A 24,897-nucleotide genomic window follows, 5' to 3' on the forward strand; every position below is an offset into this window, starting at 1 on the left:
ATGTCGATGTAACACACTGCATGATTTACTCTCAGGTTTTTAATCCGTCATTAAACGAAAAACCCTTTGGGACAGTGATGAGTGCTGTCACCCAGAATATCTAGAATCTTCGAGTGTCCCTATAACCGCCAATCACGGCATGGCCATGGGGTGTGACAGCAGCAGGATAGGGAAATCGTCTCAACCACTCCAAACAACCAGGTCGTGGACAATTCATGATTGATCTATAGCCTGCACAAACGACACAAGTGATGACACTTGGTCTAAATATAGATGTGTGCATGCATTATCAATAGACATTATCGATCTAATGGCCCAGTTTCACCAAATCAGCTGATAAGTCCGTTCCATACCACAATGACATTGTTTCTAAAAAGCAGAATGGCGGCATTTTACCGCTTGTTCCTGATGTCCGTGGTGGGCGTCATAGTTCCGCACGCGACTGCCGTTTCTCCGCAACCTCCATGCACGTTTATAGGGAACGCCGCGCATTGCCAAGATGTCACCGACACGAACTTCGCTGCCATCATTGGACTGATCCCAGAGCAGGCAGTGTCTGTAACGCTTGAAGGGTCATTCCGAACCGTTGCCAAAGGTACGTTCAAAAACGCCATTTTCGCTGCGTCACTCCGACATCTCGAACTAGCCAGTGCAGCGCTGAGGGTGATTGAAGAAGATGGCTTGATGGGACTGGTCAACCTCACCACCCTAAAAGCTTCTGATAACAACATTGCTAATCTAACAATGGATCTATGTACTGCACTTCCACAACTGACAACTTTGGTCCTTGAGAAAACAAAAATAGCCGACGTTAACCCGATTACGTTTACGGCGTGTCCTGGTCTCCGTGAGTTAAACTTGGCAAACAATCTTCTGCAGAAATTGGGGAATGGAACTTTTAAAAACCAAGACCAACTTAAATCGCTCGACTTGTCCGGAAATAACTTGGCAGAAGTTTCTTTGGACACGTTCCAAGGACTGCGTCATCTTGAGAGCCTCAACCTCTCAGACAACCCTCGCCTCGGAATCAATCTACACCCGGGGACTTTGGCGTCGATTCCAAACGTAACTTCACTTTCGATTGGTCATATCACGGACACAGGCAATTTGAACAACGGGCTTTTGGCAAATTTAGAGAACATCATCAAGTTAGATATAAGTGAAAATAACATTTCCAGTTTTGACTCTATCAACATGACGTCATTCAAGGATTCGTTGAGGGAACTAGTCTACGACAACAATAGTTTTGGTGCTTCGGGTCATGTAAACCAAGCAACTTTCCAAGACTTTAACCTAACATTACTCTCATTAAAACATTGTAGAATCGAAACAATAGTCCCTTTCAGCTTTGTAAAACTTTCGAACCTCGTGACCCTTGACCTCAGCGGAAATTATCTCAGATATCTAACTCCGCAGACGTTCGCTGGGCTGATTCGTTTACAATCCTTGACCGTCGTCAGATGCAACCTCCTCGCACTACATACGGACACTTTCGATTCGTTGTTGAAACTAGAGGAGCTCCATCTGGAGGACAACAGCTTGACAACTTTGACTCCTGAAGACTTCAGAAATATGACTGGGCCTTTGTCACGTGGAGTTCACGTGGATCGTAATCCATGGCTCTGTGATTGTCGTTTCGCAGATTTCAAACGTTTCCTCGAGAGCACCTCGTTCCCCGTCAACGTCACTTGTTCTGAACCAGCCTCACTTTCAAACAAGGATTTGATGAGTGTTCATTATTCCGAGTTCGAGAACTGCTCTGCTCCCACGATTAAAGACTGCTGCAGCGAAGAGTTAGCACTAAACAGTGGCGATACGGCTGTGTTTCAATGCCAAGTGTCGGGCATACCAACACCGGGAGTGAAGTTCGGGATGGTGTCCGGGGATCTGCCAAGGAATCGGACATTCCTTTCTCACATCGGTAGCAAATACACGCTTTCCATTGTCAATGTGCAATATGGCGACAGTGGCGACATCTTTTGTCTCGCCTCAGATTTCCTCAGCAAAGAAAACCGAACCAAAACCTACCATTTATCGGTGAAAACGTGCGATGTCCCCAAGCATTGCACATGCGACACCTTGACCGATGGAAAACGCAGCATTGATTGTAGAATGGTTACGTTTGATACATTTGAGCAGGTTATTGTGCAACTTCCGGTCGCTACGGAGAAACTGGTTTTCAGCGGTGACGTCAGAACGTTGAAAGACAATTTCCTTCACTCTTTACCGAACGTTGAATCCTTGAACATGGGCGACTGCAACATCACCATAATAGAATCGAACGCCTTTTCCAACACTGGTAACCTCAGAACGCTCACACTACCTGGAAACTATATTGAGGTGATCCCTGACAATCTCTGTGCCGCCGATGCGTTAGCTAATTTGACCTATTTGACTTTGGACTCAAACCAGTTGACTTCCGTATCCGCCGAACAACTTAATACGTGCCAGGGACTATTTTCGTTAGACTTGAGTGGAAATTCTATTAAGAATTTCACCAAGGTCATCCTACTGAAGTTAAAAGAGCTCAACCTTGGCAATAACAAACTACAAGATGTCACTGCTGATATATTCGATAACCTCCCGGAACTTGTCAATCTCGACCTAGGACGTAATTATGGTTTATTTGGGCGGGAAGACGTCATGCCGTTCACGAACCTCCGAAACCTCCAATATCTAACCTTGAGTAAAGTCACAGCGGACGGAAAATTCCCAGAGTGGGTATTCCATGGGCTGCAGAGTGTGATGCAGCTTGCGTTAAGTGGGAATGGAATCAGCTGCATGCAGTGTATCAACTGGGGTCCAGTCAGTATCAGTCTACGCAGTCTTGACCTCAGCAGGAACAGTTTCGTGGAACTCTTAGCAAACGATTTCACGGTCTTCGGTAACCTTGAAACAGTAGACCTTGGTAGTTGCAGCATCGGTAGCATTGCACCAGGCTCATTCTGGGGGCTAAGGTCCCTCGGAAGTCTCACCCTTGAGAATAATCCACTCCGGATCTTGAAGGATAAAACATTCTTTGGTCTCACAGGTTTACTGACTCTGAACTTGCGCAATTGTGGAATCACAGGCATAGAAACAGAGGTCTTTACTGATGTTCCAAATCTGAAGCGTCTAAACCTCCATAGCAACGCACTTAAAACCATCCAAACCGAGGCTTTTTCGCGTCTGACCTTGACAACAATAGACTTTGATATCTTCCGGAATCCGTTTGTTTGTGATTGCGCAATGTATGACGTCAAGCAATGGATTCTAGACACACAAGCGAGTATGGACATCATATGTACAAGCCCGGAAGCATTAAAGGAAAAGAACATCCGTCAAATACCAGACGAGCAGTTCGTTGAAGGATGCTTAGCGCCCTCTATAAGTAAATGCTGTACATGGAAATACGAAGTACCGTTAGGAACAAATCTAACGTTGAAATGCCGGGCGGAGGGAACCCCGAAACCTAACATCACCTACGTCGTAGATTATGGAAACCCCCTCCCAGAAAACCAGACATTCTACTCCGAAGACAAAAAGGAAGTGAACATTCACAGCATCCGGTCAGAGAATGCCGGGACTTTCCGCTGTGTTGCAAAGAATAAGATGGGCAGTAGTTTCAATAAGTACACAATAGAGGTCAGTCGTGATTACACACCGCCCACTGACGACCACTTGGCAGGACATACGGCCACCTATGTTGGGGTTGGCGTAGCCGTGACTGTTATTATAATTGTTGTCATCATGTTAGTGTTTTACATACGGTTGCGCCAGAAGCGTCATCAGCACCAGGCGATTCTCTTGAATAATATGAATTAACAGTTTACATAGCACAATGCTTATTATATTTGTGGAAGACCATGTTCATTAAGAAATTATGACACAGGCAGACGAAATTCTGTCCTCATGCAAGAAGGTCTTTTGTTTTTCTTAAAGCTTCCTTTGCAAAGGTCTGCTCTGGATTCGTGCCAATGACTGATAACTAGCTTGTTAATATTTGTGTTCCTGCTCGTCTTTCCTGTGCCCACAGCGATGATGCGGACATACACCTATCGCCGTCAGATCAACATCAACGAATTCGACTACTCTAGTGGATCAGTCTAACCACACCCTGTCTCACCTGTCATTACCAAAACGAAACGAACAAGACCAACAGTGCCATGGTTCAATGGTCCAATGGCCATCTAAAGCAGCTTCGTTCGAAACGGAAAAAGTTGGAGAAGAAACGTCACATGTCTTCTTCAGCTGCTTCAGAATATCACAACTCCGGAATGAGTTTTCGAAAAAGTTCGGTCATTCCTTCATAAATGGTAGCCACGAGGTGCACCAGGATGTGGAGCGATTGAGATTCACCTTCAGTTCACAGTTGATGTTTTCATGTCACCAATAGATTAGCTGATCATTTTCTTCATTTTGGCGATGATTTGGTCGCCAGTGAGACACTTCCCGAAGTAACAGGACTGAAAGGAAACAGAGTAGAAACATATATCGGTCATCGAAGTAGTATATCCTATCAGTTTCGTGTTGGACATTCGCTGAGCATTGCTGAAAGGCGGCAATGAAGGGAATTTTCAGTTTGTTTTTGAGGACAACTTGTTAATTTTAATTTTAGGTCTGATAGATTCCAATTCACACCACACTACAGGGTCGAGCTCAAATTTCGCTCAAGGTCTTCGGCCAGGTCGCGTAGGTTAGGGTCTACCATCTCATACGAATCACCCCATTACAAAAACCATTCGAAGAGTGAGGGTGCGGCCAACCCAAGGCAGCCAACAAAGAGAAATACGGCTGTAACATACCCCCTTTGAACACTTTGCTCCCTGCATAAATGGAACGTCATCGAACATCTTCATGGGGGCAAAGCGTCCGCCGCGAGAGGGCGCCTGGACGTAGCATTCACCTTTAGAAAACTTACATTCCTGAAAGGAATAAGGTGAAGAATTGGTTGAGGCTAACTGTGTTGCGAAGCCTACCTCAGCGACTAATGTCCGCGATTATCTGGTATCGCTAGTCGACCTCACCGACTGAATACTGACCGTTTGTGTGACGGGTTTCTTGTAATGAATGCTCCACGAAGCTGTGGTCGGGTCTTGTCCTTTCAACTGTTCGCACATCTCCTTCCGAGTGAATGTCTTGTGCTGGCCAATCAGGTCCGATGGCTTGGGCAGAATGGGAGACTTGGCAGGAGTGTCGAGGCAGCTGCTTAAGTCGGAGCTGGAAATGATCATGGACGTGTTAGTCTTGGTTAAGGGTGTGGCCCCTCGATAGACACGGCGGCCTGCCTTTCAACGCATCCCACTCGTGGGACTGTGTCATGAGGACAGTGACTTCAGTCTTCTCATGTACGGTTGTGAGATCAAACGTAGACAACATCAAACCAGAGGAAACCACTGTAGACAGTTCCCAGTAAACCTATAGACTGAATGCAAGTGTTATGTTGCTGTTGAGGAGTGTGTTCGATCTAGTCGCCTATCTTACCCAAAAACTGTCTTGAATCGATCTTTACTGCATACCGACCACACGTCAGCTTTACCGGACATGATGCTCTTTACATTCTTCCCGTCACAGCGCATGTCATCATACGGGTACTCTCCATTGGTGGCCTTTTTCCTCGCTGTACGACTCCTCCGCAGTTTGCTCTTGAGGCCCGGGCCATCATCTATCAAACCGATACTGAAAGAGTGTGGAGTATTATATGTCTAAGCAGCGCTCTCGTGATCTCGCACTGTGGAGAACTAAACACCAGTAAGACCGGGATCAAACCTTTCACTCTCAGCTACTCGAGCTGGACGCCTTAACGACTTAGAAACCATCATCATCCACAATGTAAAATGCATACTTACACGTGACCAAGCTCGTGCGCGGTCAGCTTCCTATAGGCTGTATCAACAGAGGCAACCTCGTTCACCATGCCGCACCTGGACTCAAGTTTGCATATCCCACTTGTGATGGAGCGGCCTGCAGACGTCAGTCTCACCCCCTTTGATGATGAGCCTCCGTTCCTTTATAAGGAAGAGGCAGGTAGAGAAAAAAAAGGGAAGGTGTTTGGAGAAGGAGGAAGGCGGTTGAGGCAAATGGAGATAAAGATGCACCTTGAGTTCAAATCCAGTGCGTCTGTCTTCATGAATTTCAGCTTATTCTTCACTGCCCCAGTTCGTCATGTGATATCAAAATGGGCCTATTCTGAAACTACTTCTAACTTGACAACAGAACCTGATACGGAATGCGCCAACACTTGGTGTTGCATTAGCCGCCTTTTCTGCTTCTACGTGACGAAGCTGCAAATGGTGAGGATGACGACGGCAGCGACGACGCGATGACGATGGATAACAACGATGCCGATGTCATATATGACGATGATGTTGGACGATGACGATGATTATCATGATTATGTTGATTTACGCACTTGACAAGATACATGACGACATCCACATCCGTTAAGGCCGTCTGGAAGGAGGACTTGCAGAAAGAGTAGACATCGTTCCATTGTCTCTGCGGAAGAACAGGAAAGTGAGAGAAGTGAATTTGGTTTGGTATCATGTGGTGGTGGAATTGCCAAATCAAGCACTTCAGAGAAGAGAGTGTAACGGTCTACTCTTTAGAATAGTCTGTAGTGTTTTCGAAGTATTACGCTGAGATTATGATGAATATAGCCGCTTGTTATTGGCCATTCTGAATGTCCCTGTTGAAAGTCTGGTGACGGCCCAAAGATAGGTTAATTATTTTGGTTACCTCTCGTATGACATCATTGCCACTACAGACCGTGGCTTTCCCCGTGTAACATCGAGGCTACTCACCCAAGTTGACTCAGAAATGACGCTGAAGAGAGTGAAGACAACCTTGACATTCAAGTTTCCGAGTGATTTGTGCGAATATTCCATGTTTAACTGAAACGGAAAAAGAATACAGCTGTATGATGACAGCATCATCACGCAACAAAGATTCGCCAAATCCCATCAACAGGCTGGCCGGGCAGGGCAATCAAGTCTACAAACTCATGGTCAGGGTCCACACAGAAAGCGTTTCGGCCAGTTGATGTTGAATGCGTATGTCTGGTAACTCACGCATGAGGACACGTCTGACTCACCCCAGTTAAGTAGTTGGTGAGAACCTGCGCCTTGAGTATTTCTTCCTTGTTCGTCTCGCTCGAGATGCCGTACAGACGGTAAAACGCATCCGCCAGATCACTCGCCACCAGTATCCCCATCTTGACCGTTAGAGGGCGCGATGGGTCTCTCGTCTGCTTCGGTTTGCCTTTAGAGTCAGTCGGGTTGCTCGGTTTATTCCCAGGACCTGTTTCCTTCGGATTGCTAGGTATCTCCGGCCTATTCGGCTTTTGAGGTCGATTTGGAAATTTGATGTTGCCTGAAAATAATGATTAAATTATAAACCAATACAAAGTAACCCGTTTTCACCGAGGCAACCGGGCAAACATCATTTCACAAATATCGCGAGAGACATGCAACGTACATGGTCAGCATGAGATGGTTTGAATACCGGGCAGTTTGCTGTTTCAGTATATCGCCATCTCGAAAAGTCGTAAAGTTCAGGGCTGTAATTACACCGGCAGGCCTACCTTTTCATGACAAGGCGGCAAACGATCGTCGCTTTCCTCCAGGCGAGCGGTAACTTGGGCTTTCGAGTCGGTGTTGGCCCAGGGTGTTGACCAAGACATCTCTCTCGCATGTTTCAAGGCGATTGTCAAACCTTGGTGATATCCACTCGCCCACTGATCATGAGAAACTTCAGGAAGGTTTCCTACCTTTGGTGAAAATGTAAACATTAAGCACCCTATTTGACGACGACTCTCTCATCTTAGTACATGTGTCCTTCCCGTAGCAGAACCCGTCCTGTTTGCCGAATTCACAGAATCGGAAGCCATACTTCCGGCAGAAGATCAAGCACTTTCTAACGGAAGGAGGGTGGATGAATCTGCGCGCGCCAGACACGCTGTAGCAAAACTTCTTCACTAGGTTCTTCTTGTAAGGTTTCCAGCCTCCTTCAACTGAAGAGCAAGATGACAGTCAGTTCAATGCTAACCATACTTGAAACGTTTTTCGAAGGGTACAATTGACGGAATAAAACTTTGGGTGAAAGGGTTGGAAATTTAAAACTCTCGAGGGTAGATACCAAGAAAGGAACGAAAATGGGCTGGCTGTGAGAAGCTTCATTCAGAGGGGTTTTTTTAGGTTTTGACCGTGTCTACCTACCTTCGAATACAAGTGTCAGTGTTATCACTGGAAATGAGAAATGCAGAAGGTTTAGAACACCCACAATACCCTTAACCCTTTTCCTGCATTCACTGACAAAATACTGTCAAACCCATTCTCGCTGGAATTGGCAAAAGGTCTCACTACATGCAGCACATTAGCTGGCTCGTCAAGAATAACCATTGGTGGACCGCGCCCAAAGGTTCACCGAGAGTAGGCCCTACGGTGAATGTTCACTCTACCATCAAGCAAGTTGATGGCAGAACATGTAGTGGAAAAGGAGCCGCTAGGAACTGGCAGCACTGACTCTTCGCTAACAGTTATGGCAAGAGGTCCCTCGTTGACGACGTGAGACTCTGGGCAAGAGTATCTTTGTCTAACTTTCCTTATACTCCAACAACCTGGTGTAGAATGGGGACCGGTCAGAAATGCTTGGCCTGTAGCGCTGATCAAGCACTAAAGCTCATCTACTGCGGTCTACGTTTATACTCTATTCGGCCAACTTTTACCCTTCTTAGAAAGGAATGTCACCTTTCTACATAATGCAACTACTCTGATCAAGCCTACTTACGTATTAATGTGAACCAGCGGTATCCACGTGAGTTCATGGCTGTGACAGATGCCTTTAGTTAGTAAACACAGATCGACAAAGTTTTGGAACAGATAGCCAATTTCAGTAGCATTTCCATCCATAACTATCAACTAATATTTGCCTGGAGCATTTTTATCAAGCTAATAGGGGTAATTGACAGTTATATTCTACGTTTATTATTCTAGTATTGTGATAGATGACGACTGATGTCCGAAAATACTAGCGCTTATTACGAAGTCTGTGCATGTTCCACGGGATGATAGACCTACAATTGCCACAACCTCTCGAACCATTATAGCCACCCTCCCAGTCTATGGTCTATAATTATTTCCTTTCATAGGAAGTCAATTTCCTTGCACTTGTACCAGCGTTGGTAAAAGATGGTTGACACGTTTTCCATCGGCCATAATGCATTCACCACTTTCCTGAAGCAAGATTGACCAGAAGTCATAAATCAATAGATCGTCTGATTGGTTCAAATCTTATAACTGCTCTGGTAAAGCAGCATTGAGGGTCACTGATTGGTTCAATTCTGAGAACTGAAGCGGTGAAGCATGCTTGAGGGTCGCTGATTGGTTCACTTCTGAAACCTGCTCCTGGGAAGCCGGGTTGAGGACTGCCGATTTGACAATACGATGGGGTGTAATAAAATGCTTCTTGAAGAAAGTGGCGAGTGTATGATTTACGCTGGGAAAGATTTACATAGTACAACTGAGACAGAATGAGCCATAGAATGACTCGGCAAGTGGAAGATGCCTGACCTCCGGGAATGCGCACCCTGTTCCGAGCAGTTCAATTAAGGATGGTGGTGTCATTACTGTGTCATCGAGACAGGGCAATCTCATGCCGTTATCTGCTTCTGCCGCCCAATAGTTACACTCCCAAAGCAGTGGGAAAGTTCAAACGGCGGTCGTTCCATTAAAAAAGGTTGGATCCGCTACGTTCTGGGGTCGAATTGTTCTACTGCACCTCCGCTATAGATCGTCCCCCGCCCAAAAATGGGCGTGATTTTTTTTATTCCATTCAAAAGCCTAGTTACAATTATTTAGCTCAGATGGCAGCACTTCACAGTGACGGACTCGTAAAGATTCGGCAAGTGTCATATCGATTTATATACCGTGGCCCTAGGTTGTACTTCTGCTGGGGAGGGCCATGTTCTTCAGAAATGACTATTGCTAATGAGACAGTAACGGCCTGGCCCCTTCCCACTGCCCAACGTCACGATATAGTGTATCGCGACTATTACTCTTAAGTTATCCATGAGGCAATCCATGGTTTATTGGGGGGGGGGGGACCTATCTTAGAGACAGATCAGTGCTTGCGCTGGGCGGTGGTGAACTGGTGGAACAATTCATCCTGAAGACAAGCTTCAGTGCTAACTTTGGGCGATGGTGTATCAGGGGACCACCCTATCTTGAATTGAAGACAGATCAGTGCCAGCTCTAAGCGGCGGTGTATTGGGGGAACAATCCATCTTGGAGACTGATAAGTTCGAGTGCTCTCTTGGGCACCAGTCTAATGGGAGGACAAGATCCATCTTTTAGACAGGTCAGTTTGAGACCTATTGTCATGATGGTTCCCGATCTTTCAACCATCCAGCGACAGAATGGGTACTGTCTCAATTGACTATGTCCTTACCTATCCTCAAAGGTTACAGGAAAATTCGTCCCCGGATAATTCGTCCCCGGAAAATTCGTCCCCGCAAATTCGTCCCCGGATAATTCGTCCCCGGGGATAATTCGTCCCCTAGGAAAATTCGTCCCCGGATAATTCGTCCCCGAGGATAATTCGTCCCCGGATAATTCGTCCCCAAGGAAAATTCGTCCCTGGATAATTGGTCATGATACATGGGCCATTACGACAAGCTCAAACGTCAGATGGATTCATATGCCATGGCCCGATGTTATACAACTGCTGGAGATGACTGTGTTCTAAAGAAATGACTTTTGCAAAGTAACAGCCACTTCAAATAGGCTGGTTACCCCAAGCTTAATTAGAAAGTTATCTGGGCATGGTGCCTTTGGACTGACCTAACGTCTCAATGTGCTCCAGACGACATGCATACCAGACTGAGCTATCATCTCACCATGCTCATGTTGATGAGCAGGTACAATAAGATATACGGATATAAACTGGAAGACACACGTACTAGCATTACTCTATGATAATATTTTATTTTGTGGATTCATGCATTGGAGATAATGGTACATTTGTACAACAGCTACTCCTATTCGGTAATGCATACGACATGTGCCTGCCCAATGACCAACACCTTCAAAGAAAGCTTCGTATATCATTCCCGCAGGACACAACTCTTCTCATGTCTCTTCATGTTTGGTTTGCGGGCAAACTCTTTCTCACACCACTGACATGAATACGGCATATCGCCTGTGTGACATCGCATATGAACTGTCAAACAATCACGGGTTGAAAACTTCTTTGGGCAGGACAAACAATGATAAGGTTTTTCATGCGTATGGACACGTCTCATGTGGACAGTCTTATGTCCACTTGTAGAGAATGTAAAATCACAATATTCACAGCTCCATGGGCGTTCCCCTGAATGGACGCGCCCATGTCGGACGAGACTGTTCTTGGTATTGAAACAGCGGGCACAATCGTTGCATTTGAATGGTTTCTCGCCAGTATGAATCCGAAGATGAATTGTCAGGTGATCACTTTTAGACAGTTTCTTGCCACAAATATGGCACTGGTAACGTTTAGGGTTGCTATCTGAACCATGTAGAGGTTCCACCTTCATCTCTTTTTCAATGGCATTAGTTGATGATTCACCTGATACTGTCTTTTTGTCTTGTTTACACTCTCTAACCACACGATCACATTTCGCATGATCATATTCAGCTGGTACCAGAGCACAGTCCTTCCGCAGGTGCCTTTTTAAATTGCGACTATAGGCATACTTTGATTGACAGAACTGACATTGATAAGCACGCTTCACACTGTGTACAGCTTGGATATGCTGCAGTAGTTCCTCTTTGGTGCAATACTTCTTGTCGCACTCATTACCCACATATTCACAATTAAAAGGTCGATCGTTGGAGTGATTCCTCATCACATGTTGTTTCAAATGAGTGCTGGATGAGAGCTTCTTGTCACAGTGACTACAAAGAAAGGTCTTCTCAAACAAGTGGGTGATCTTGATGTGTCTCACCATACTACTCTTAGTGTTGAATGCTTGATAACAATGTTCACATTCAAATGGTCTCACACCAGTATGAATACGCAAATGCGATTCGAGATGATCACTTTTTAAAAAACTCTTATAACAAATTTGACATACGTAAGTTTTCGGCTTGTCTTTGCTAGCAATCTTACATGTAACGTCTGAAGTGGTAGGAATCTTTTTCTGTTTCATTTTAGAGCTCTTTACACGTGCTTTCGAAACTCTTGGCTTTGTTTCCATCTCATTCAGCTTTGGGTGCTTGGTTGATATACTGGTTGGTGACTGTCCATCCATCTGACTCTGATTGGGTGTTGGTTGAAGTGTTGATATACTGGTTGGTGACTGTCCATCCATCTGACTCTGATTGGGTGTTGGTTGAAGTGTTGATATACTGGTTGGTGACTGTCCATCCATCTGACTCTGATTGGGTGTTGGTTGAGGTGTTGATATACTGGTTGGTGACTGTCCATCCATCCGACTCTGATTGTCTGAACAAACCAGAATGAAGGTTCCATCAGAGCTCTTAAATAGGTTGGTAAAATTTTTTAGATTCAAGTCTATGATATTGATCAGTTCAACATTCTGAGTGATCCCTGCTCCAGAAACAGGAATGTCTATGACCTCTGGCTGTGTGGTGCTAGCTGGGACTCCGGCCATGCTGATCTCTGGCTGTGTGGTGTGTCCTCCAGCTACTGGGACGCCGGCCATGCTGATCTCTGGCTGTGTGATGGGTCCTCCAGCTACTGGGACAGCAGCCATGCTGATCTCTGGCTGTGTGGTGTGTCCTCCAGCTACTGGGACAGCAGCCATGCTGATCTCTGGCTGTGTGGTGTGTCCTCCAGCTACTGGGACAGCAGCCATGCTGATCTCTGGCTGTGTGGTGTGTCCTCCAGCTACTGGGACAGCAGCCATGCTGATCTCTGGCTGTGTGGTGGGTCCTCCAGCTACTGGGACAGCAGCCATGCTGATCTCTGGCTGTGTGGTGGGTCCTCCAGCTACTGGGACGCCGGCCATGCTGATCTCTGGCTGTGTGGTGGGTCCTCCAGCTACTGGGACTCCGGCCATGCTGATCTCTGGCTGTGTGGTGTGTCCTCCAGCTACTGGGACAGCAGCCATGCTGATCTCTGGCTGTGTGATGGGTCCTCCAGCTACTGGGACAGCAGCCATGCTGATCTCTGGCTGTGTGGTGTGTCCTCCAGCTACTGGGACAGCAGCCATGCTGATCTCTGGCTGTGTGGTGTGTCCTCCAGCTACTGGGACAGCAGCCATGCTGATCTCTGGCTGTGTGGTGTGTCCTCCAGCTACTGGGACAGCAGCCATGCTGATCTCTGGCTGTGTGGTGTGTCCTCCAGCTACTGGGACAGCAGCCATGCTGATCTCTGGCTGTGTGGTGGGTCCTCCAGCTACTGGGACAGCAGCCATGCTGATCTCTGGCTGTGTGATGGGTCCTCCAGCTACTGGGACAGCAGCCATGCTGATCTCTGGCTGTGTGGTGGGTCCTCCAGCTACTGGGACAGCAGCCATGCTGATCTCTGGCTGTGTGGTGTGTCCTCCAGCTACTGGGACAGCAGCCATGCTGATCTCTGGCTGTGTGGTGTGTCCTCCAGCTACTGGGACAGCAGCCATGCTGATCTCTGGCTGTGTGGTGTGTCCTCCAGCTACTGGGACAGCAGCCATGCTGATCTCTGGCTGTGTGGTGGGTCCTCCAGCTACTGGGACAGCAGCCATGCTGATCTCTGGCTGTGTGATGGGTCCTCCAGCTACTGGGACAGCAGCCATGCTGATCTCTGGCTGTGTGGTGGGTCCTCCAGCTACTGGGACGCCGGCCATGCTGATCTCTGGCTGTGTGATGTGTCCTCCAGCTACTGGGACGCCGGCCATGCTGATCTCTGGCTGTGTGATGGGTCCTCCAGCTACTGGGACAGCAGCCATGCTGATCTCTGGCTGTGTGGTGTGTCCTCCAGCTACTGGGACGCCGGCCATGCTGATCTCTGGCTGTGTGGTGTGTCCTCCAGCTACTGGGACGCCGGCCATGCTGATCTCTGGCTGTGTGATGGGTCCACCGGCTACTGGGACGCCAGTCATGCTGATCTCCGGCTGTGTGGTGGGTCCTCCAGCTACTGGGACAGCAGCCATGCTGATCTCTGGCTGTGTGATGTGTCCACCAGCTACTGGGACAGCAGCCATGCTGATCTCTGGCTGTGTGGTGGGTCCTCCAGCTACTGGGACGCCGGCCATGCTGATCTCTGGTTGACTAGTAATGACACCTACAATTAAACATGTAAAAGAGAAATTAAATGACATGTTGTTTTGATCTCTGGCTGTGTGATGGGTCCACCAGCTACTGGGACGCCAGTCATGCTGATCTCCGGCTGTGTGGTGGGTCCTCCAGCTACTGGGACAGCAGCCATGCTGATCTCTGGCTGTGTGATGTGTCCACCAGCTACTGGGACAGCAGCCATGCTGATCTCTGGCTGTGTGGTGGGTCCTCCAGCTACTGGGACGCCGGCCATGCTGATCTCTGGTTGACTAGTAATGACACCTACAATTAAACATGTAAAAGAGAAATTAAATGACATGTTGTTTTTTAACACCACACTTACATCTTCATAAGAAGGAGTACAACTGGAGCTGAGAAATGACTGCATAGCAACTCTGTAGATATTGTGGTTCACGGATACCGGGGCTGAAATGATCAGTAAAACTTTAGAGAATGTCAGTGTGGTGGCTGTGGCCCGTCTGGCCTACTCTAATCACCCACTGGAGCATGCTGAGGAACAAGATGGCTTAAGTTAAATTCCGAGGTCAGAGCTAGAGTGGCAATTTCAATTTCATCATCATGTGCAGAGCATCTTTGTGCCCAGAGTTTTTGACAGACCCCCTCCAGCCGGTTCCAAAATCTCAAATCCCCACCCAGGCACCAATTTGCTGACATATTTTTCATCCCTATTCAGGCTATTGCCGTGCCCCTGGTAAATATGGTATACAGTTGCATACGAAAACCCTTTTCGTTTTACAGGCAAATCTGTACGTCCTGCAACTCAAGTTTTACCAAATCTGATTGTCAGTAACTGAGATGGGAGAGTCGAAAATAAGTGACCTAGCTACCTAGCCGACCGACGGCATACCGGTGTCTGTCCCTGACCCAGGGCCTGGCTTTATGGCAGGGCTGGAGACTCGAGTTGACTGACAAGAGGTCTGACTTGCCCAACACCACCTCATGACATATTACCCACTGTCCCTGACCCAGGGCCTGGACATATTAACCACTGATTTTCAAAATATTTCAAACTATATTTCAACCATTTCAAATTTTGTATACAAGGCCGAGTAGGCCGAGGTACCGCGGTACCGGAGTATCAAAAACCTGATCTCAGGATGGCGTTACACGGGTCTTTTTCCATACAAGGATACTGTTGACATGATGTACCCCGGCCTTTGCCATGGGGATGGAGTAAGAATGACCAGTGACGACTGGTAGCATGCACTATCGACTAGGCTATAGTATGTATTGCAGTATATGCAGCGAGTGTGGCTTTGTCAATCTCAATCTGCATGATATGAATGATCTGTGCCTGTGGCAGTGGGTATACCGGTAATTTTCAGATTTCCAAACCAACCCGTACGGCTCTTCTGTTATGAAAGATGTTCACATCTCAAAAGGTACCTTTAATTTCTATTCTCGTACATTGTCGTACGTCAAATGTTACGATTTTTAGTGGTGAAATGGAGTACGCGGTGAGTACCAGAACACACTTCAGTTTATATAAATGCCGTAAGATGGCACACCAGCATCACCACATTGCTGTAAAATGGTCAAGGCTGCCAATGCCCGTTACTTTCCACTTTTTTTTACAAATTTTGTCGTGGATCATCATGAAATGAACAAACAATAACCTAGATTGTGAAAATTGCATTTATTATTTGATATGCAGAAGACAAATTCATTCAAATGTCCATTTCACTCAATAAGTTAGTGTCTTGATCACCAATAACCCTGATCGGTTTAACAAAAAGATTTCCAACAAAAGCCGTCAAACTCGCACACAAACTCGCCTCAGTGCCGAAATTAGTGTGGGAACAGGTGGCGCTCCAGTTTGGTAGAATTCGTATCCAAGTGTAGCAGTTTGGAATGCTCCCCTGAAAAAAGAGTCCTTTATTGTTTTTGAATGGATATGGTTCTACTGATACCAAAGACTTTCAATATCTTGGATTTGTAGCGTATTACACCGATTCATCCTGATCGATTTATCAGTATACTCTCGGTTGAGGAGGTCTTGTCACGAGAGCTTGTGTCCATCGAGTGGGGTCAGTCGTTGGAGGCAGTTGGTCTCCTCTGGCCCCGAGGCTTGTGTATATCGAGTCGACAAGTGGGGTCAGTCGTTGGAGGCAGTTGGTCTCCCCTGGCCTCGAGGCTTGTGTCCATCGAGTGGGGTCAGTCGTTGGAGGCAGTTAGTCTCCCCTGGCCTCGAGGCTTGTGTACATCGACAGGGTCAGTCGTTCTGGCCCTGAATATGAAATAAGATATGTTTATATCGATATCGGAGGGAGTGTCTTAGAAGCTTCATCCTAAAAGTCCATCGAGAGTTTGGTTCAAAACATATTTTAGGGTCGCAGATCGGTTTTTAACTGAGCAGAGACTAGCAGTTTTGGGAGATCGTCATTTGCTATTGGTGGCTGAAGACAGTCTTCATGCATCTAGCTTGTAAGTTTTAAATGTGTTTTAATTCTTCGCTCTAGGGTGGTTGTGCTCAAACCCGTTAACTCGCGATTCCATTTTGCGGTTTCTATTCTTGCACTTTGATATATATACGATCATAGTGCAATTGGATCTCCGTTGCATTTTTCATTCACATGAAGTTATCATCGAGGAATTCGATGTCTACGTATTCCTACCTTTTTTAACTGGTCACTGCCACCTCGTCACTGTGAAGACTTTAATCACTCTGTCTCGCTTTCACATCTGATTGGGCGAGCTCAAGGGACAAACATCGTCTCGCTTTCACATCTGATGGGGCGAGCTCAAGGGACAAACATCGTCTCGCTTTCACATCTGATGGGGCGAGCTCAAGGGACAAACATCGTCTCTCTTTCACATCTCATGGGGCGAGCTCAAGGGACAAACATCGTCTCTCTTTCACATCTCATGGGGCGAGCTCAAGGGACAAACATCTGAAATTAGTCAGAGTCAGGGTCAGAGACAAGAACAAAATTAACTTCCAATAAAACAACCGAAAAGCCTAACTTCCACTCAGACAATCACAATGCGACTTGGGACTACAGGACTGCCACTTCAGTCTCATGATGACCGCAGATGGTCTATCAGAATAGCAGCAGGTAGCAATAGTATACCTTTAAAATCAGAGGAGGCACAATGGTAAACTTGAGACTGGAAGCATCTCCAACCACGTCCAAGTATGTGGGATCAAACATATTCACTCAATGTCTCACAGAAATAAATGTTATCAGGATAACAAATTATATTGCTTCGGCCTTCTTTTCCGCGAAACCCGAGACTGAATTATCAAACCAAAGTGTTCAACCTGCGTTCATTTCGCAGTCAATTATTTGGTACCATCGTATGCCTTAGAGGGGGCAGAATGGTACTGTTTAGACAAGAAGTCTCTCCAACAGCCACAAGAATCTCTTCAAAAACATCTCAGCAACACGTTCGACCCAGGTAATCTGTCAGCTGGCTGACGAGTAGGTTGGGAGTTGTGTGTGATCAGTTCTCTCAAAGACACCCGAGACAGGGATATAAAATCTTGTGTTTATAAGTTACCATTGTATGCCTTAGAGGGGGCGGAATGGTACTGTTTAGACAAGAAGTCTCTCCAACAGCCTCAAAGAATATTGGATAGAACGGCACTGTACTAGTTCCCAGTAATAAATATTGCCATAAAGACATATGATATTGTTCTGGGACTTATGTAAGATTAGTTTTCTCCGCCAAACTCGAGACTGAAGGATTAAAATCTTGTGTTTATAGGCTAACAAATGCAAACACTTCCAATGAACCCCCTACAAGAGACGAGTGGCCCTTCGTCTCTCCGACTTTGACACCCTACTGCGAACATATCAATAGATCAGCCAGCGGTCCTTGGTGTCGCCGCGTGGGATACGCCCAGTGAAATTGTTTGCAAATATCAGGGAACCACGATCTGACATCCATAACCAGCGTATTCCCTATTCATGCCAGTTATAGTCGGATGCTACACCACAGTCGGGATAGTGGAGCCAAACGAATAATGATTATTTCTATTTTACATTATCATTTAAAATAATATGACAGACAAGAATTGAATGTCACAATGCCCTTCAGTCATATACATATGCAAATATTATTTTCTGAACGTCCCTTGTTGGACGAGATTTGACTTCAGTGAAAGCTTTCTCTGGTTTACATGGCACATGCCAACATATCGCAATCATTGACAGCCTCAACGGCTCCTGACCAATTCCACAGTTAATGGAATTATTGCAAGTGATAAAGGCGAGCATGTTATAGACAAACCTTCATCAATTCATTGGAGTTTGTCAGATTACGTGGTTAAAATCGGAAATGACGCAGTTTGTAAGAGCAAATGGTCTTTGATAAGGCATGGCCATTGAACCTGTACATGTAGTGCAGTAATGTACATAATCCGTGAATGGCTTCAATTGTGGCTGAAATGTCCCAGGAAATTTCTAACTGCGCAGTTCATCCCGACTTGACTGTTTGACTATACGACAATAAAAACCTGCGAGAAACCAGGCCATCATCAGGCAGAGATATATGTATATGGCCCTACCTTCTGCTGGGCAGCAGTTTTGACTTGATTTCCGAAATTAGAAAGGGTAATTTTGTTTGAAATCGGAGGAAGTGTTCCAGCTCTGTTCTTCGCAGTTCACACACCAACTGGCTGGCATTCAAATCAACCGCGACCGATTATGACCAGAGACAATACATTTGACGTCACACCACCCGGCATTACTTTCTTCCTTCCGTCCTTTCTTTCCTCCACCCCTCTAAAGACAGACCGGCTTAGTGCCAACTTGCACATTATGTTTTATCAGCTTATCAGCTTGTTCTGTCATTGGAACAGTTGACTGGCATTGTCAAAATATGGGATAGGCCCATAGCGTACATACACTGTACTGGATGGAAAGACAATAGGCAGGTTTCGCAAGCCTTATAAACACCTACGAAGGACGAAGCATCTGAAAGCATTTTATCGACGACTTTTTAGCATTTCCTCGATTGCTCCCACAGCCCAATTTACAAGATGTTTAATGAGCGTCGCGAAAAGACTTTAGCACAGGACCCAACCACAGACCTATCGTCCTTTTAGTGTAATGCAAAGTTCTTATAGCTGGCGGGTCAACTATACTCTCCCGAGTAAAGCCGAAGTCGAGCACTCGGGAATGAGAAATGTTTGAAAGTAACCGGTGTGACAGCGGATATAGTCCCCCTGGAGTCATAGTCCGGTAGTATTGTATTTGATCAATTAAGCAGCATGATCTATTGTACCGCTAACCCTAACCAAAACATTTAGCAATGCGGGCTGTTGTTACACGGACTATCAGCCCTAGGACTACTATCCCTTGCACACCGGTATACTACGACCATGACTTTAAGCCTTAACATGGGCACAAGATAATATGTACAGTTCTCAATGACAAAGTGGACTTCTCGCCGTCTCTAACAACCGCAGTTGTTAGTTTTCAGTCTTTCTGAGTGGTGATGACTGTGACAAGGTATCTCAGACGTATGCCTGTTAGTGAAGGTGTCGCCTCCTTACAACAGGGTTGTCCAAGTGTCTCGTTACACGAGCTCTGGGTCATCAAGACAGATGTTGGAGTCGGGAAACGTTGATGCGTAGTGTCTGCGATACCCGGTTCAACTAGAACGCGTTTGTATTGATGAACTGTCTGTAATACATTGTCACCAGAGTAGTCCTATATGCACGCGTCTAACTTTATGATAAAATTAATGTTTATGACTATAATCTTACTAAAGTGTATTGTACATTTCTCCTTATTGGAGACAATGAACATAACCCCCAGGTCAATAGAGAACTCCTCTGTCTCGTTCCATTGTTATTCTATGAAGTGTGTCGTCAGCTACAGTGTATTGTAACAGATCTAGAGTTTTTGAAATGTGTTTGATGACGGATCGTAGTGAATCGGTATAATTAGAAACCAAAAACCGTTATCTTGATGATAATGACGTCCTTGCTGCCGCGGATTTTATTTATTAGGACAGAATGTCCTTTCACGCTGCAAAAGGCCAATATGTGTTATCTCAGTACACACCCCGCTTTATTGTAAAGCTGTACTCCGTCCTGGTGACGAAACTCTAATTGAGTGGCGAGAGAGTTGTATTACCAAATGTTGGCAAAGCATGTGCGTGGTCGATATGTGAAAGTCCACCCTTTTTATAACGCAAGTTCAAGCACCGTCAGCATGTGTTGGTAAGAGCCAACTCGTCCACCTCAACATGACAGTAGATTACTACAAGAAAAGCCTGTATATTTGTACAGGGATGCTCTCATACTTATAGTGGATTCGATTCAGTCCCTACAATATCACTTCTTACTCTTGTTACGTGTTGATATCCGCATCTCTTGCGGGGAACCGAGTGAAAGGCTGAGACTTCCAAACTCCCTGCATGATATCACAGCTCGAGCGTGCGCTTCTCGTCTCTGCTGCGCGGAGTATGAGGGGGTCAATATCGTGTGACGTGCTTCGAACATCACGTGATAACTTGGGGGAATTGAAAGCCCCTTGAACCGAGCTTGGTCGCACTGCACCCCAGCAGCTGCCGTGCATACCGAACTTCTCACACAAGTCTCCATCAAAAAACCTAGTTTGGACAAGTAAACCGAAAAAGTTTTAGGGAAATCAAACAAAATGAAAGGACTGTTCGCGGCGATTCTGGTTTTGGGACTTCTTTATTTGAAATGTAAGTACAATTTGATTTCCTCTGAGAAATAAGAAACTTTTTATCTGAACTCTCGTCTGTGGCAGTATGAACGCCAGAGACTCCCGATTGGAATTTCAAATCTCTTATCCAAAATATTTTGTCAATGACCTTTTAAATTCCCCGAGTTTGCAAAGGCTTTGATGTTTTTGATGATGGTTGCCTTTGGGGCTGAGTGTATCCCTTCGATTGTGATCAAAACTACCATGGTGAATTTCTTAAAACTTGCACTAATAGCGCTATGGCCCATTAGTCCCACCCGCGACGAAAAACATGAATACGACCCCGTTGGGACCTTGTTTGGTAACCTGGACAAGCAGCGAATATTGTCCATTCGCCCCTTTCATATATTTGGGACCTGAAAAGCAGTGATTACGGCCCAAAAGGCCCTTGTTTGGTAACCTGGGAGCAAGGAACAATGCCCATATGCCCTTTGTTCGGTAACCTGGACAAGCGGTGGATATGGCCCATTTGCTCATTAGCCTATCCGGTAACCTGGCCTGGACACACGGCAGTATGGCCCATACGCCCCTTATCTGGTAACCTGGACTGGACAAGCGGCGGATATGGCCCATACGCTTCTTATCTGGTAACCTGGACTCCGGTGGATATGGCCCATACGCCCATTATACGGTAACCTGGACTGGACACACGGCGGATATGGCCCATGCGCCCCTTATCTGGTAACCTGGACACATGGCGGATATGGCCCATACGCCCCTTCAGGTTAGCGGTGAATACGACCCATTCGCCCTTATTTGGAAGCCTGAAAAGTAGTGAATACGGCCCACGACCCTTATTCCTTGATAAGGTCAGCAGTGAAAACGGCCCTTGTTCGGTAACCAGGTGCGCAGTGAATACGGCCCATACGCCCCTTGTTTGATGACCTGGACATGTGGTGAATACGGCCCATACGCCCCTTGTTTGATGACCTGGACATGTGGTGAATACGGCCCATACGCCCCTTGTTTGATGACCTGGACATGTGGTGAATACGGCACATACGCCCCTTGTTTTGAAGCATTGTTGGTTTGTTAAGTACAAGCCCATTCAACCACAAAGTAACCGAAGACACAAAGCCTCAAACTCAACGTCTGTGAAATTCTATACAAACGATTGATTGCTCATGTAATGTATCTTCAACAGATTGGCAAGTGTTTGTAATCCTATATGGCCCGCACTCTACCACGCTCACTCCCCTGACACAAACCTATGCGATCCAGTTTGCAGGGAAAATGTAACTGCACTGTACATAGATCACCGAGAGGTGATGCCGACGCCACACCTTTTTGTGTCATTTTCATGAGTGGGAGGGCGGGCGGTTTAGATCCTGGTGTCTCGGGTGCTGCGGGAATATATGTGATGCCCTTCTCCCCTCGGTCTTTCCAGGCGGCAATGCCGGCACACCAGAACAGGAGAGGAAATGTGTCCAGAACTGTATGAAGAGCGGCTATGATATGATCGTCTGCAACAACAACATCTGTCCTTCCGTGATTGGTAGGTTCAGACGACCGGTGTAAAGCACTGATGCCACTTTTGCAGTTTTTCGCTTTGGTGGTCGCCGCGGCAAACCTTATTCCCTTGACCCAAGCAGGTCTTTGGTATGCCTTATTTAAACTCAACTTTTCAATTAATGCACGCAATTAAAACACCTCGGTCAGCTTCCTCGTTTTTTTCAGAGTGCTGTAATATCAAAGGAGCCGAGATCGGGAACGGGATCGTCGCTGGGAAGATGAGTAACGCCGAGTGCTGTAATGCGGTCGGGTCGAACGGAGCGTCAGTCTTCGAGACTAAACACTTCAATCTTGACATGTTCGCTAAGGAAGTCGCCAAAAGCAGCGAGGAAAAGTAGAATCATAGACCAAGGGTGGTCTCTTCATGCAATAGTTATCGACAACAACATAAATAGAGACGTTGAGATCCTCAACGTATGTTTACGGATACGTATTAAACCCCGCTACACTAAACCCCACTACGGAGGATAAGTTATACCGATGCACAGTTCTGATTTGCCGACACCGGCTGGTAATTTCGATCCGTATACGTCTAGAACAATTTAGGTTTTGGATCTCAACATCTCTTATAACATTCAACATTGAGAAATTGATTGTGATGAGCTGAGGACACCTAATGATAAACAGGCGATCAATCATGTTACACTCTCTGTAGTTTGTTCTTTCTCAATGAAGCATAAAGGACTTCAACCACCGGTCTTTGCCAACCAATCACTTGCGGAGGCACTGTGTACGGTGGTGTGCGATGTTGCTGTGCCGGGCTCACCCAATATGGCGCCAAGGTTTGGCGGCCATCTTCCTCTTAGCTTCCCGGCGCAGTTGATTCAAATGGACTGAATTCCCTTTCGGGGTCAGCCATATGTTGTCCATCTTGAATTCTAACTTGCAGACCTGTTGCTGAAATGATGCAACGGGTTGAATACAGTAGAACACACTGCGCGGGGAAAATGTAGACAGTTTCCAGTAAATTTGAATCCAGTAAACATATTGAACTGTCTAATGTTACAGTAATAACATGTACTTGCCGAACTCATGTTGAGACTGCGAGTTCAATACAATAGCAAAGGCACCTTCTCCACGCGGTTGGAGACCCCAAACGGGACACCTTTCACGATATATCACTTTCTCTTTCACACGAAACACATGCCTCATTGATTGATCTTGTCTCAAGTGGCTTTTTTTCTAAAGACTTATAAACACATGCCGGATATCGGGCCAATTTCGGCACTTTCCCTCCAGATTTCACTCAAAGGTGCCGGCCAGTATCGGGTCAGTATCGGCAGGAATATGTTTCTTCGTCAGACTCCAGCCAAGGTTCAGGCGATATTCTGGGCCAACGTTGGGCCAAGATCGGGCCGTTTGGCTGCCCTAATCAGAAAATATTATAAGCATTGAAAAATAAGTATTTCTAAAATTTCAGAAAAGTACACAATATCGCCCTTTACCGAAATAACACGTAATATTGCAAAACGTGCAGCCCACTTTAATGTACGGGTTGCTAGAAGAAACGATCCACGTCATTACAAAAACCAATCGGATGAAAAAAACATTTTTGATTATATTGTAAATAATCTCAATTTCAATGCGGTCAACTCCAGGCATAATTGGTGCCCTTTGACCACAAGCCACTTCACAAAGCCAGTGCAGACGACTTTGGGCCTTTGATTACCCCGGGAGGGTTACCCTTCACCATCTCCCCCAACTCCCAGGGTCTCACTGATTGAGGGACTTGCTGAAATAAGGAAAGGTTAACCTAATCGGATCATCTAAATGAATAAATGATAATCCAAGTTCCAGAGCGGCCCTACAGTCTCCAGGCCACCATCCCATATTCTTGGCCACCAATGAGCAAAATGACATTGGGCCGATGCCAGCATTGGCCTGATGTCGTAGCCACATATGGTTGTTAAGTGTGTCCCAAGTATGAGTACTTCAACATCTTGATAATATGCAGAACAATCGAACAAGGAATTTCATTTGGGTATTTCAATAACTGAGTGGTAAATAAAGATCAACAGTCATCAGTCGCCGTAATTTTCTATTTTCGTTCAGTATAGCATACAAATGCAAATACGTGGAAAATGACATGTTGTAAACTCAGCCAGCGGTCGTCCAAATCAAAAGGAGAGGAATATACCTGCGGTCTTATATTGCATTCACTGTCATTGCAAGCTGCAACTAGCATTGGCCACTCTATTACAGCAATGGAAGTACTCCAAAAAGAGGGGCAACACAGCCATTGAAAGGGTGCATTGTCTGAGGAGGTCGGTACTGTACTGTATGGCTATCCTGTCTTCAAGTCACAATGACAGGTCGTTAGTCTAGCAGTCTCCAATGGTGCAGTCACCAGTCCTGTCTTCAAGTCGTACAGGCAGATTCAAGGATTGTCTGGTGGTCTCCTATAGTCGTACAGGCAGATTCAAGGGTTGTCTGGTGGTCTCCTATGGTCG

General features: G+C 46.1%; 4 protein-coding genes and 1 long non-coding RNA gene across 5 annotated transcripts; 2 read left to right on the forward strand and 3 right to left on the reverse strand.

Annotated features, from left to right (window-relative positions):
* Positions 1-337: 337 nt before the first annotated feature.
* LOC135500006 (slit homolog 3 protein-like) lies at positions 338-3,811 on the forward strand. Its single transcript, XM_064791114.1, has one exon. It carries the CDS (start codon positions 358-360, stop codon positions 3,802-3,804), a length of 3,447 nt encoding a protein of 1,148 aa, XP_064647184.1. The 5' UTR covers positions 338-357; the 3' UTR covers positions 3,805-3,811.
* A 28-nt stretch (positions 3,812-3,839) lies between these two features.
* LOC135500014 (uncharacterized) lies at positions 3,840-8,866 on the reverse strand. Its single transcript, XM_064791141.1, has 11 exons — positions 8,767-8,866; positions 8,196-8,222; positions 7,748-7,990; positions 7,073-7,350; positions 6,783-6,872; positions 6,392-6,477; positions 5,829-5,987; positions 5,464-5,658; positions 5,022-5,199; positions 4,785-4,904; positions 3,840-4,445 (listed from the first exon to the last, which is right to left on the reverse strand). The coding sequence occupies exons 1-11, from the start codon at positions 8,801-8,803 to the stop codon at positions 4,377-4,379; spliced, it is 1,482 nt and encodes a 493-aa protein (XP_064647211.1). The 5' UTR covers positions 8,804-8,866; the 3' UTR covers positions 3,840-4,376.
* A 2,086-nt stretch (positions 8,867-10,952) lies between these two features.
* Positions 10,953-14,227, reverse strand: LOC135499561 (mucin-17-like). Its single transcript, XM_064790414.1, has one exon. The coding sequence runs from the start codon at positions 14,207-14,209 to the stop codon at positions 11,081-11,083; it is 3,129 nt and encodes a 1,042-aa protein (XP_064646484.1). The 5' UTR covers positions 14,210-14,227; the 3' UTR covers positions 10,953-11,080.
* Positions 14,228-15,931: 1,704 nt separating this feature from the next.
* Positions 15,932-18,988, reverse strand: LOC135499991 (uncharacterized). Its single transcript, XR_010449378.1, has 3 exons — positions 18,763-18,988; positions 16,868-17,143; positions 15,932-16,479 (listed from the first exon to the last, which is right to left on the reverse strand). It is a non-coding gene; the product is annotated as an uncharacterized LOC135499991 (long non-coding RNA).
* Positions 18,989-20,705: 1,717 nt separating this feature from the next.
* On the forward strand, positions 20,706-23,085 carry LOC135499801 (uncharacterized). The gene is made up of 3 exons (XM_064790756.1): positions 20,706-20,915; positions 22,323-22,430; positions 22,613-23,085. The coding sequence occupies exons 1-3, from the start codon at positions 20,864-20,866 to the stop codon at positions 22,783-22,785; spliced, it is 333 nt and encodes a 110-aa protein (XP_064646826.1). The 5' UTR covers positions 20,706-20,863; the 3' UTR covers positions 22,786-23,085.
* The last annotated feature ends 1,812 nt before the right edge of the window (positions 23,086-24,897 follow it).

Source organism: Lineus longissimus, chromosome 15 (assembly GCF_910592395.1).
Source record: "Lineus longissimus chromosome 15, tnLinLong1.2, whole genome shotgun sequence".
Lineage (NCBI taxonomy): Eukaryota > Metazoa > Nemertea > Pilidiophora > Heteronemertea > Lineidae > Lineus > Lineus longissimus.

Coding starts and splice junctions, on each gene's coding strand:
- LOC135500006 (XM_064791114.1), top strand. CDS start 358: ATGACATTGTTTCTAAAAAGCAGAATGGCGGCATTTTACCGCTTGTTC.
- LOC135499561 (XM_064790414.1), bottom strand. CDS start 14,209: ATGGCCGGCGTCCCAGTAGCTGGAGGACCCACCACACAGCCAGAGATC.
- LOC135499801 (XM_064790756.1), top strand. CDS start 20,864: ATGAAAGGACTGTTCGCGGCGATTCTGGTTTTGGGACTTCTTTATTTG. Junction 20,916..22,322: donor GGGACTTCTTTATTTGAAAT/GTAAGTACAATT, acceptor CGGTCTTTCCAG/GCGGCAATGCCGGCACACCA. Junction 22,431..22,612: donor CATCTGTCCTTCCGTGATTG/GTAGGTTCAGAC, acceptor CGTTTTTTTCAG/AGTGCTGTAATATCAAAGGA.
- LOC135500014 (XM_064791141.1), bottom strand. CDS start 8,803: ATGAACTCACGTGGATACCGCTGGTTCACATTAATAC. Junction 7,351..7,747: donor TGTTTACATTTTCACCAAAG/GTAGGAAACCTT, acceptor CATTATTTTCAG/GCAACATCAAATTTCCAAAT. Junction 6,873..7,072: donor TCACCAACTACTTAACTGGG/GTGAGTCAGACG, acceptor TTTCCGTTTCAG/TTAAACATGGAATATTCGCA.